Source organism: Cetorhinus maximus, chromosome 24 (assembly GCF_964194155.1).
Source record: "Cetorhinus maximus chromosome 24, sCetMax3.hap1.1, whole genome shotgun sequence".
Lineage (NCBI taxonomy): Eukaryota > Metazoa > Chordata > Chondrichthyes > Lamniformes > Cetorhinidae > Cetorhinus > Cetorhinus maximus.
The window spans coordinates 39,229,140-39,241,437 of NC_135902.1; the positions used below are offsets into that span (position 1 = coordinate 39,229,140).

General features: G+C 47.4%; 1 protein-coding gene across 4 annotated transcripts in view; it reads left to right on the forward strand.

Annotated features, from left to right (window-relative positions):
• arsg (arylsulfatase G) overlaps positions 1-12,298 on the forward strand; it is a 200,014-nt gene that overhangs the window by 108,131 nt on the left and 79,585 nt on the right. For all 4 annotated transcript variants that reach the window (XR_013580618.1, XM_078571072.1, XM_078571073.1 and 1 more), the window contains exons 5-6: positions 297-344; positions 6,227-6,338. Coding sequence is in view for 3 of the 4 variants with exons in the window: in XM_078571072.1 (XP_078427198.1) it covers positions 297-344; positions 6,227-6,338 (160 nt within the window). In the remaining variant the exon portion in view is untranslated. The remainder of the gene's footprint in view (positions 1-296; positions 345-6,226; positions 6,339-12,298) is intronic.

The following is a 12,298-nucleotide window of genomic DNA, read 5'->3' on the forward strand; positions in this document are numbered from 1 at the left end:
AGGGGGAAAACTGTAATTAAAATTACAGTAATGGTTAATTAACTCATATTCAATGTAGGAGATGTCATGGAAAACAGGATTTCACCATAAAAGTGTTCCACTGCACTTTGTTTTAATTAATGCTTTTATGTATATGTATGTTGAAATAATCACAAAAATTAGGTAGGAATGTTTTTTTATATGGTATTTGAAAAATATATATTTTTGAAAACTAAGTAGTTCAGTAGTTAAAGTTAAAATATTGGATTTATAATTTGTAAATAAGACTTTCATGTACACTTATTTCTTGTGCACAGGTAAATGGCATCTTGGACATCATGGTGATTACCACCCTAATTTTCGTGGTAAGGAAGAACTTTTTGTCAGAAATTAAGTACAGAGCTGAGTTTTATATATTGTTTATGCCATATAAGTTTGAATGAATTCAAAAGATAGAACTGATAAGTGAATGAACGTCCTCGCAGAGGCTGAGCGTCAACTCAGACACTTCCTCCTACCTCTCCCTGGACCATGACCCCACCACTGAACATCAAGCCATTGTTTCCAGGACTGTTACTGACCTCATCTCCTCTGGAGATCTTCCTTCCACAGTTTCCAACCTCATAGTCTCCCAACCTCGGACGGCCCGCTTCTACCTCCTACCCCAAATCCACAAACAGGACTGTCCCGGCAGACCGATCGTGTCAGCCTGTTCCTGCCCCACAGAATTCATTTCTTGCTATCTTGACTCCATTCTATCTCCCCTTGTCCAGTCCCTTCCCACCTACATCCGTGATTCCTCTGACACCCTACCTCTTATCAACAATTTCCAGTTCCCTGGCCCCAACCGCCTCCTCTTCACCATGGATGTCCAATCCCTCTACACCTCCATCCCCCACCGGGATGGTCTGATGGCTTTCCGCTTCTTCCTCGAACAGAGGCCCAAACAATCCCCATCCACCACTACTCTCCTCCGTCTGGCTGAACTTGTTCTCACACTGAATAATTTCTCCTTAAACTCCTCTCACTTCCTCCAAATAAAAGGTGTGGCTATGGGTACCCGCATGGCCCCAGTTATGCCTGTCTCTTTATGGGGTATGTGTAACATTCTTTGTTCCAGTCCTACTCCGGCCCCCTCCCACAACTCTTTCTCCGGTACATCGATGATTGCTTCGGTGCTGCTTCATGCTCTCGTCTGGACCTGGAAAAATTTATTAATTTTGCTTCCAATTTCCACCCCTCCATCATTTTCACATGGTCCATCTCTGACACTTCCCTTCCCTTCCTTGACCTCTCTGCCTCAATTTCTGGTGATAGACTGTCCACCAATATCCATTACAAGCCTACCGACTCCCACAGCTACCTCGACTACAGCTCCTCACACCTCGCTTCCTGTAAGGACTCCATCCCATTGTCTCAGTTCCTTCGCCTCCGTCGCATCTGTTCTGATGATGCCACTTTCAAAAATAGTTCCTCTGACATGTCTTCCTTCTTCCTTAACGGAGGTTTTCCACCCACGGTGGTTGACAGGGCCCTCAACCGTATCCGGCCCATCTCCCGCGCATCCGCCCTCACACCTTCCTCTCCCTCCCAGAACCATGATAGGGTCCCCCTTGTCCTCACTTATCACCCCACCAGCCTCCGCATTCAAAGGATCATCCTCCGCCATTTCCGCCAACTCCAGCATGATTCCACCACCAAACACATCTTCCCTTCACCCGCCCAGCAGCATTCCGCAGGGATCGTTCCCTCCGGGACACCCTGGTCCACTCCTCCATCATCCCCTACACCTCAACCCCCTCCCACGCCACCTTCCCATGCAACCGCAGAAGGTGCAACACCTGCCCCTTTACTTCCCCTCTCCTCACCGTCCTAGGGCGTAAACACTCCTTTCAAGTGAAGCAGCATTTCACTTGCACTTCCCTCAATTTAGTCTACTGCATTCGTTGCTCCTAATGCGGTTTCCTCTACATTGGAGAGACCAAACACGGACTGGGTGACCACTTTGCAGAACACCTTCGGTCTGTCCGTAAGCATGACTCAGACCTCCCTGTTGCTTGCCATTTCAACACTCCACCCTGCTCTCATGCCCACATGTCTGTCCTTGGCCTGCTGCATTGTTCCAGTGAAGCTCAACGCAAACTGGAGGAACAGCACCTCATCTTCCGACTAGGCACCTTACAGCCTTCCGGACTGAATATTGAGTTCAACAATTTTAGATCATGAACTCTCTCCACCATCCCCAACCCTTTCTGATTTTCCCCTTCCTTTTTGTTTTTTCCAATAATTTATATAGATTTTTCTTTTCCTACCTATTTCCATTATTTTTAAATGTATTTCCATCCATTGTTTTATCTCTACCTTTTAGCCTATTTCGATTCCTTTACCCCACCCCACCAAGGCTATCTGTACCTTGCTTGTCCTGCTTTCTACCCTTAATTAGCTCATTCCTTAGATAATATCACTACCTTCAACACCTCTTTTTCCTTTGGTCTGTGACATCTTTTGGTTATCTCCACCTATCACTGGCCCTCTATCCAGCTCTAGCCCCCCCCCCCCCGTGTTATATTCATGATTTGTGATATTTAGCATTACAATTTTACAGAAAATCCACTTTTTTGTTTGAAAAATTCAGTAATAATTTCTAACAGGTTGCATTTTAAGCACAAGTTGCTAACAGCTATCTTGCAGAACTTAGCTCTTCCTAATTTTTAACAAAGGATGTGGAATAAGCAATACAAAAACCCATGACAACAGTTTAAGCATGATTGTGCATGTAGCCTTCAGCCAGGGAATGTGTATAGGTGCCAGCTTGCTTTCAACACAATGGGAGTAGAACTGAGTCACAATACATTCAGACTAAGGAAGTTATGAGTGATAGTGGACGCATTAAAATGATTAAATGTTAAATTGGTGGCGGATAGTGCAGCTGAACAGAGCACAGAAAAATTAAATCAAGTTTGCAATAAATCAACAAATGCAACTTTCCTGTGTGGGCTAATGGTGACTGATGAGACAGCTACACGGAGAACAGGAAATATGATTCAGCTAATTTAACTGATGTTAAATGCATACAAATAGGCAACCAACCACTAAATTCCGGCAAAGAGCCTGGAACTTTTTAACATTTCATTTCCAGGTTGTGACTATCACTTGGCAAAGCCAGCGATTATTACCCACCCCTTGTTTATTAATCATGCTGTTGAATAAAACCTAATTCAATTTTTTTTAAATGAGCTCTAGTATTAGCAGCTGCTTCACTAAAGTTGACAGTAAAAAAGAGTTGGCTAAAATACAGAAATAAACCCACGGACCTAGATTTTCCCCAAGAAAACTTCTCATTTTTGAGTGGCGTGGAGGTGCTTTGGCAAAAAATAAATGGGGCAGAAAGGCACTCTGCTGAAAGTGTTCCAAAAGCTGGGCACCACAGTTTGTTCCCATGATGACCCTGATCTGCTTGCCAGAAGCTTGCAGAGTGCATTTAAATGAAGCAAGAAGATATGGCCACGTGCTCTGAGATTTCCCCATGTCCCTTCCTATTGACCACTTTTGAAAATAACCGCCACAATAATGCTGGTGATGCTGAGCCTGTATCGTGTACACACAGGAATGAGATTCTACACCAACCCCTCCATGTCCCTTTCTTCCTTCAAGATCTTCCTTAAAACCTGCCTCTTTGACCAAACTTTTTCAGGGTGATTTTAACCTAGCTCATCGACTTAAGTGGAAAGTAAAATTGTGTGGTGTGTAAAACAGGCACCAGATCCAATCTTGTCAGTACCCTGCTGGTCAGATTGGGTTAGCATTTACCCATTGGTCACCCTGCCTTATTTCCCCTATTTAGCTTGGCACTAATGTTTTCATCATGCCTCTGTGAAATGCCTTGGGACATTTTAGCAATATAAAAGCAAGTTGTTGTTTTAACATTTAAATACCACCAGTCATATTTTAATGATTTAAGACACCTGATAATCTCATTGCACTTTCCCCTTCACTTTCTCTTTGCCAATATATAAGTCCTCACTCTCTGCCATCTGACAACACAGAACACTCTGATTTCCTAGCTGGCTATTGGGTTAAGCATTTTTGTGGTGTCCATGCAGTGTGGACTGCCTCCCTAAATATTTAAATAACCTTGCCCCATCACTTGGGGTGGGATCCATGTTTATGGCTGCAGGTATAACATGGTTCTGCACCACCAAGCTTCAGAGTCATTTGAGAATTTCTGACCCATAGTTTTTTTGAAACAAAGATCAAGCACTTTGGGTGCTAGCATAGGGAAATCTCAGTACCATTGCCTGGAAGTGAGAGGAATCAAAAGGAAATTAGATAATGACATCCAGAGATTGCACAGTCTGATAAAAGGAAAAACAGAAGTGAAAGGGATGAGAATGGGGAGAAAGCAAATATATTCATGTAATTTTTGTGTTGCACTTTTATTTTCTAAGTGGTGTAAGTGTTAGTCATGGGCACTGTCATTCACCTCATTTTTAAATTTGCAAGTTAAGAAATTCAGGCCAGAATTTTCCCGTCGGCGATTTGGGGGCGGGGCCCGCTCATCGATGGGAAAATGACACGGGATGACGTCGGGAGGAACCCCTGACGTCATCCCGGTCCCTTTAAATTTTTAGGAAGGTGGGCGGACAGCGAAATCAGCTGTCCGCCTGCCGACCTGTCAATGGCCAATTAAGGCCATTGACAGGCTAATTAAGATCATTAAAGACTTGCCCGTCCAACCTTAAGGCTGGTGGGCAGGTCAGGAGCCCCGGCGGGCTCCTGATAATACATGAAACCTCATCCACTGGCTGGATGAGGTTTCATGTCCGTTTTTAAAAAGTTTAATAAAGTTTTTGTCGTTTTTATTAACATGTCCCATCTCGTGTGACATTGTCACATGAGGGGGACATGTTAATAATATTTTTATTTTTCTATTTTTAACTTTTGTGCACTGTCAGTGATCTCCCTGAGACACCACTTAGTCTCAGGGAGCAGCGCGCGACAGCTGGGGAATCCCTCCCCCCCCCGCACAGGAAGCGCACAGCGCTTCCTGTCGGGAAGGCCGCTGGGCGGGCCTTAATTGGCCTGCCCACTCTAAATGGCAGCGGGCCCCGTTTCAGTGGCGGGGGTTGGCTGTCCGCCCACCGCCGAGCCGGTGGGGCCCGCACGCCCACCAAGGGCAAAATTCTGCCCTCAGTGTATGCTTTTGAAACATATGCATAGAATGCTGCTTATTAACCTCCCACTGCTAGTGCGATTTTTAATATTCCAAAATAATTGATTAGATAGTCAATTCTTTTAGAAGTTTGTCTGATATTAGAGAAGGCCACAATAGTTTATTTAAAATAAAACAAGAGAGTGCTGGAAATGCCTAGCAGGTCTAGCAGCATCTGTGGAGAGAGAAACAGAGTTAACGTTTCAAGTTGAATGTCACTCTTCCTCAGAACTTCAGAATCGTTTATTTTAACCTAATATGTTTTTGGTAGGACTTTCTGCCAGCTACTTCTTTACCGCATTACTTACAGGCGTGAAGCCAAGCCCGCTTGATGAATCATAATATGTAATTAATTGAAAGCACTTTATAGTAGCCAGAAGATGTGACTCAGTCACTAACAACTACTGCAGAAAAATTAGTGACCCGGAATAGCTATATTATTGATAATCTCAGATTAAGTCATGGGCTGTGAATCTATCACTCATTTTGACACAAGGCCATCAAGAGCATGGTGCTGACTTGCGAGTAAAAGTAGCACCTGTAGTCCAGCATTGACAGCTCTGATAAACCAAAGTCTTTTTGAACTTGTGCTTATTCAGTTTTCTACTATCAACCTTACCATTGACGGCTTGCATCTGCTAATTTGAGAAAATAAAGTTAATGATACATAAATTTTAAAAAAGCTGTTCCTTACAGCAACTTGATCTAAAACATTTACTGAGCCAAGTACAGCAGTCCAAGGATACAAAAGCAAAATATGACAGATGCTGGAAATCTGAAATAAAATCAAAAAATTTGGAAATAATCAGCAGGTCTGGCAGCGTCTCTGGGGAGAAAAACAAAAGAGAAACCTCGGACATAAGGTAATTGACCTGAAATGTTAATTCTGTTTCTCCATAGACCCAAAGATATACTTGATCAATTTGCATTCAATACAAAACTACCGAAGCAAATTTAAAAGAGGTCTATGCAGCAACATTTTTGAAGCATTAAAAGGCAAGGTTAGTTTTGATGACTACTCTGTTTTTGTTACAGGCTTTGACTACTATTTTGGAATACCTTACAGTAATGACATGGGTTGCTCAGATGATCCTGGGTATAACATTCCTCCATGCCTACCTTGCCCTAGGGATTCTGTTAAGGAAAGGTAATGAAGTTAACAGACAATTGTCCTATCTATAGATTTCCCTTTTATAGTGTTGTTTCAACTGTGCCTGGTTTGCAATGCAGGTATGCTGTTAACCATTGCTTGGCAGTTCAGCGCTTTTAAAACTTAGATTATGTTGTGGAAAATGTACAACTTTCCAGTTGTCTCTCTGTGGGACACATTTCCTTTAGTTTCTCAGCTTTCAGAAATAACCAGCAATGGGGAATATTATTTGTCACGTCTGCAGAGCTGCAAAGACAAGCCTGTTTTGTGTATGATAAAGAAAGTTCATAATAACATTAAGGGCAGAATTTTCCCTTTGGCGTGCAGGGGTGGGACCCGCATGCCGACGCATAAAATGACGCGTGGTGATGTCGGGCGAGCGTCCCAACGTCACCGCGCACCATCACGATATTTCGTTTGGCGAGTGCGCAGTGATCTCTGTTACATGCCCACCATTAATTAATGGACCACTTAAGGCCCTTGAGGCGTCAATTAACGGTGATTTTTCGGCGCCCGTGCGATCTTCGGGTCGGCGCACGGACACAATGGGCAGGCGAGTAGGGCACATTTGTATAAACCCCATCCACGGGCGGGATAAGAGGGCTCAGTGGGGTCGTGAGTGTGCTCTGTCAAATACTGATTTTTCAAAGTTACTGATACTTGCTTGTGTGATCTGCAATACTTAAAAACGCATACCAGCTGCTTGGACTGAACTTACAACTTTCAGGCCTGCACTCTGCAGTGAAGAATCTTTTTTGGGCCTGCAGGTTTCAGGAAGCCTTCCCTTAGCCTGCGAATGGGAGTTGGACTCTCCACTGGAGGCACCTCCTCTGAGGAGGAAGGGAGGGCTAGAAGGGGGAGGAGGCCAGGAGGTAGTCCACATTCAGCCTCCAGGGGAGCCACCTTTGGGAGGACAGGCACAAAGGGTGCAGGGCCAAGAGGTAGTCCAAAGTCCAAGGCAGAAGGGGCACAGAAGACGCCATTATCCTGCTGCCGGGGTATACAGGCGGCGAAGCAGCTACCTCAATATGTCTGAGGTGCAGTGCCGAAGGAGGCTCCGTCTCTCATGGGAGACAGTCAACTATATCTGTCAGATGATTGGGCCTGAGATCTCCACGAACCGTGTGGGTGGACACCCCATGCCAGGTCACAGCTGCCCTCAACTTCTATGCCTCTGGCTTCTTCCAGTGGTCGGTGGATGATCTTTGCGGTGTTTCCCAATCAGTTGTCCACACTTGTGTCAAGCAGGTTACAGATGCTCTGTTCAGGCTTGCATTGACCTTCATCCACTACCATTGGGACTAGGCAAGCCAGACATGGCGAGCCAGAGGCTTTGCAGCGATTGCTGGCTTCCCCCGCGTCCAGGGCACAATAGACTGCACACATGTGGCCATCAGGTGAGCCTGGTGCCTTTGTCAACAGGAAAGGATTCCACTCCATGAACGTGCAGATAGTGTATGATCACAGGATGCTGATTCTACAAGTCTGTGCAAGGTGTCCAGGCAGCTCCCACGACGCCTACATCCTCAGACACTCCCAGGTGCTGGGGCTCTTCAGTGCTCCAGCCCGGCTGGATGGTTGGCTGCTGGGTGACAAGAGCTATCCCCTCAGAAGGTGGCTCATGACACCGCTCCGCCATCCAAGAACAGAAGCTGAGCAGCAGTACTATAGGAGCCACACCTCCACAAGGGCTGTGGTGGACAGAGCCATTGGTCTTCTCAAGATGTGCTTCTGATGCCTGGACCGCTCAGGGGGCACACTCCAATACCCCCCCAGATCGTGTGTCACTGATAATGGTTGCATGCTGCACTCTCCACAATCTTGTGCTCAAAAGGGGGGACACTGTGGATGATAAAGCTGCAGACGAAGTGGCTGTGGCTGCTCACGATGAATCCAGCAGTGAGTCCGAGGATGAACACGCACAGGGAAATGCTGAGGGGGCATACTCTAGGGAGGCAGGGACACCTGGGAGGCTTTAATCCAATGAACCTTCAGCTAGCACACCACATGTGGACCTCCAGGACAAGCCTGGGCTGCAGGCTCCATACTCGATACCTGAGTGCAAAATCTGCCTGGATAGGAACATTAACTAAGGACCTTGTTAATAAAGTTGAATGTCCCACAACTCATTCAGAACATTATTGGTAATCATCCACCTGCAGAAGAAAAGATGAACCCTCAGCCATGGTGACATGTCTGAATTGAATATTATAACAAAAGGAACTTAAGAAAACAAAAATGACCAAGGTGTTAAACATCACACCAACTCAGAAAGACTTCATTGCGGGCCAACACAAAAGCACCAGTGATAAACCCTTGGTGCGCCTAAGGTGCCTTATGTTTGCGTTTTCGGGTGCTACGTCTTGGTGCTGCCCCCTCACTGGGACTGGCATCTGAGACAGCCTGCTCACCGTGCTGTCCTGCTGGCTTCGATGACCTTGGCCGCCATCCTCTGGCCTGTGGAGCCTGTGCGGGCCCCGCCTGGGAGGGAACTGCCAGTTCCACAGCTGGCATCTCCCCAGTCATCGAACCCTCATCGGATGCAGTGGTCACTGGCAGAGAGGCGGAGGAGCTGCTGCCCTCATCCGGAGTGCCCTGAGAGGAGCCTGCAGAGACGACAGGCAGCTGCTGCGCCGACGTGAGGTTGGTTCAGACCTCCCTGCTCACCGTGGATGGATGGGCACCAAGCTGGGAAACTTGGTGCCCAGACCATCTCCCACACTGGCACTGATCAGCTGAGGTCAATGCCGATGTGAGGGCTTGCTGGTCAGAGTGCATCCCCAAGAAGCCCTGATGGGTCCCCTTGAGGAGCCTCTCCACGAGAGTCACCAATCTCTCCATGGAGGAATGCATGGCACTTAGCCATGAGGCTCATTGCATCGGCAATGGTCCGCATAGACTCCTCCACCATGGATACCAAGCCAAGCATAGCCTCAAATATCTCTACCAGATGCCCCCACACACCCTGCAGCATTTCCTATGTTTGCTGCGTCGTGGATGACTCCAGAGGCACATCATCAGCCACCAACTGAGCATGTGCCTGGTCCCCTGCAGTCTTCTGGTGCCATGGACACTCTCTGTCTCTGCCAGCTCCTCCAGCGACTGTGAAGTGCCCTCATCCACCCTGGGACACTAGCCGATGTTCTAATTCCCACCAAGGCACTAGTATCTGCCTGTAGATGGTGTGACGCTGGTGAGTCTGAGACTTCAGGGCCCTCAGGTGTGGGAGGGGGCCCCTGCTGCTCCTCCTCACGGCAATGGTTAAGCCATGTTGCAAACTTCAATCACTGAACATTCGGCACTGCCATGGCTGTTGGGAAAACAATGGTGACCTCACTGCCGGGCAAACATACCTGCCCATGGCACCCCAGCCTCACCGACACCGGTGGACTTGGGCACATGGCACCTCTCCAGATCTAGGGCCTCCTGCTCGAAGTGGCTGAGAATCGCCAACTGGGCCGGCCCTCTGCCGGTCCTCACCCGCTCGGTGGCATTATGTGCATTCTTTTCCTGTAAAGGAGAGGAGAGCATTGATTAGTGCTACTTGTACCTGGATTCTCTTCGTGGACGGCCCAGTGGGACATTGCAGGGCTCCAGTGCTTCCTCACCCCACTGCTGCCGAACACTCACACAAAGATGCTAGGCACCCCCCCTGCGCCACCTCCCCCCCACCCCGACAAATGCTGCCTATATCACATTTGGCGCCACACGGTCTAACCTTGCATAGCAAGGAGGCTTAAGCACGTGGAGCGCAGAGGACAGCAGATTGATTGGTGCCACGCCACCTTGAAGCTTCCCTTCCAACTTATCATCACCCTGACTTTGACATGTCCTGGAGTTCCAGCACTGCGGCTGGGTGCAGCTCCTCCAGGTTGTCCCCAAAACAGTAATGTGGATCTCAGTGTACTGCTGCGGGTGCAGAACCCATCTCTTCACCACCCTCTCAGGGTGACTTTGGCATGAGCGATAACTGCTGGCCCACCCAGCGAAGGACACATACCGTCAATGATTCAATGCAGTCACTACATTCAGACTTGGAGGGGGTGGGGGGAGGGGGCGGTGCCAGGGGGAAAGCCTATCTGCTGGGTTAAGTGACCAATGCCAACACAGTACTCACCCTTCCCGAGCGCAACAGGTCATTGAAGCGCTTGCGACACTGGATCCAGGTGCGTTGCACCACGTCGTGGGAGCTCACGATCTTCGCCACCTCCTCCCAGGCACATGGTCATGTCGGGGGAGGCCTCCTCCTGCCATCCTGGGGTACAAAGACCTCCCGCCATGCTGCCACCTCCTTGAGGAGGGCAGCAAGGCAATTGTCAGAAAAACGAGGGGCACCCTGCCCCCCTGCCCTACCCTCCTGCCTGGCCTGCTCACCAGCAGCACCCTGGGGAGCCCTTCCACTGGCCATGATTCACAGCCTTTGAAAGGCCGCAGGAGCTTTTTAAAACAGGCCGCCGGGTCACCATTGGATCCGGCAGTCATTGCAGTCCCACCGCCGCCCGCCCACTCCCGCTGCCCTCGGGAGCCGCATTTCACGCTGGGCAGGTCTTAATTGGCCTGCCCACGTAAAATGGCGGCGTGGACCCGATTGCGGGCAGCGATTGGGTCCACGCCCGCCCGCGCCTGCTCCCGCATGGCCCACCCGACAGGCAGAAAACTCTGCCCCAAATGCAGTTTCGACACTTCTACAAACAGAGGCTTAATTTTTGTTCTGAATGATGGTTTCTCTACAATAAAATATCTAAAATCCCTGATTCCTCATCTTATTGCATGTTATGTAAATCATGCTTTTATCTGGGGATTATTGACTTATAAGGACACAATATGGCTGAAGCAGGAAGATGAGTGGATAACAAAAAATAATTTAGACACCCTTGCTTTTCTTCTTCATATCTGTGCCGTAAGCCTGTAGGAAAATTAGCTGATAATCAATGCAGTGTGACCATCATTTTCCAGTTACTGAATGTGTTGATTACTAAGTATTGTCTGCCAAAAAAAATAAAACATTTCTTTATGCAAAATCTTAGAACCATTTCAGCATTTTGTGATTTAACCTTGCCTCAGTTTTGGACATTTAGGTATACCTATTAAAGACTGTATAAGCCAGTAAAACTCCCAGTGCACTGCATTTTCCACTTCTATGCTCCTGAAACATGCCAGGGGTGTGTATTAAGAAATTGTGCGTGTCTGGCTCATGATTTTGCATCCTTTCATTTTAAGCAGAAAGTATACTTGTGAGAATAAGCGAGGACACAGAAGGGGCAGAAATAGGTCAGGGGAGGAGAATGATTGTCAGAAAGATATGGGCAATTATAATTGAAAAAGAGCCAACATTAGTTTGGTTCCCATTCTGCAATGCACTATACTACATAAGGATATTAGACCATGCGAATGCTGCCAGTCCCTATAAACCCCATTAATGCCATACAGTGGTCCTCCCAGTGCTCCAAAATCTCATCTCCAGTCCTGCCTCCCTCAACTTTCATCTCTCAGTGCTAATACATTTGTAAGAGCTCACTTCCTGTGTTCCCTGATTCCAGAACTGCCACTAATGCTCCTAGACCCTGTGACCTCCTTTCACTATGCCCCAAGAATTCAGGAGCTCTTTCCTTTGATTAAAAAACCCAGGATCTTGCCCAGTTTTCCCAGGATTGCCCTCTGCAGTGTTCTGGAATCCTAAAACCCACAACCCCCAAATCCCCTCAAAATACTGCTAAATCCTTTAATCTCATCCCTGTACTGCCAGATTCCAGGCCCTTTTGCTAGTGTTTGCAGATTCCAAGAGTTGATAAATCACTGTACCTGGTAATACAGAAGTAAAATACTGTAGATGCTGGAAATCTGAAGAAAAAACAGAAAATGTTGGAAATATTTAGCAGGTCAGATGGCATCTGTGGAGAAGGAAGCAGAGTTAATGTTTCAGGTCAATGACCTTTCATCAGAACAGGTTTATCCCT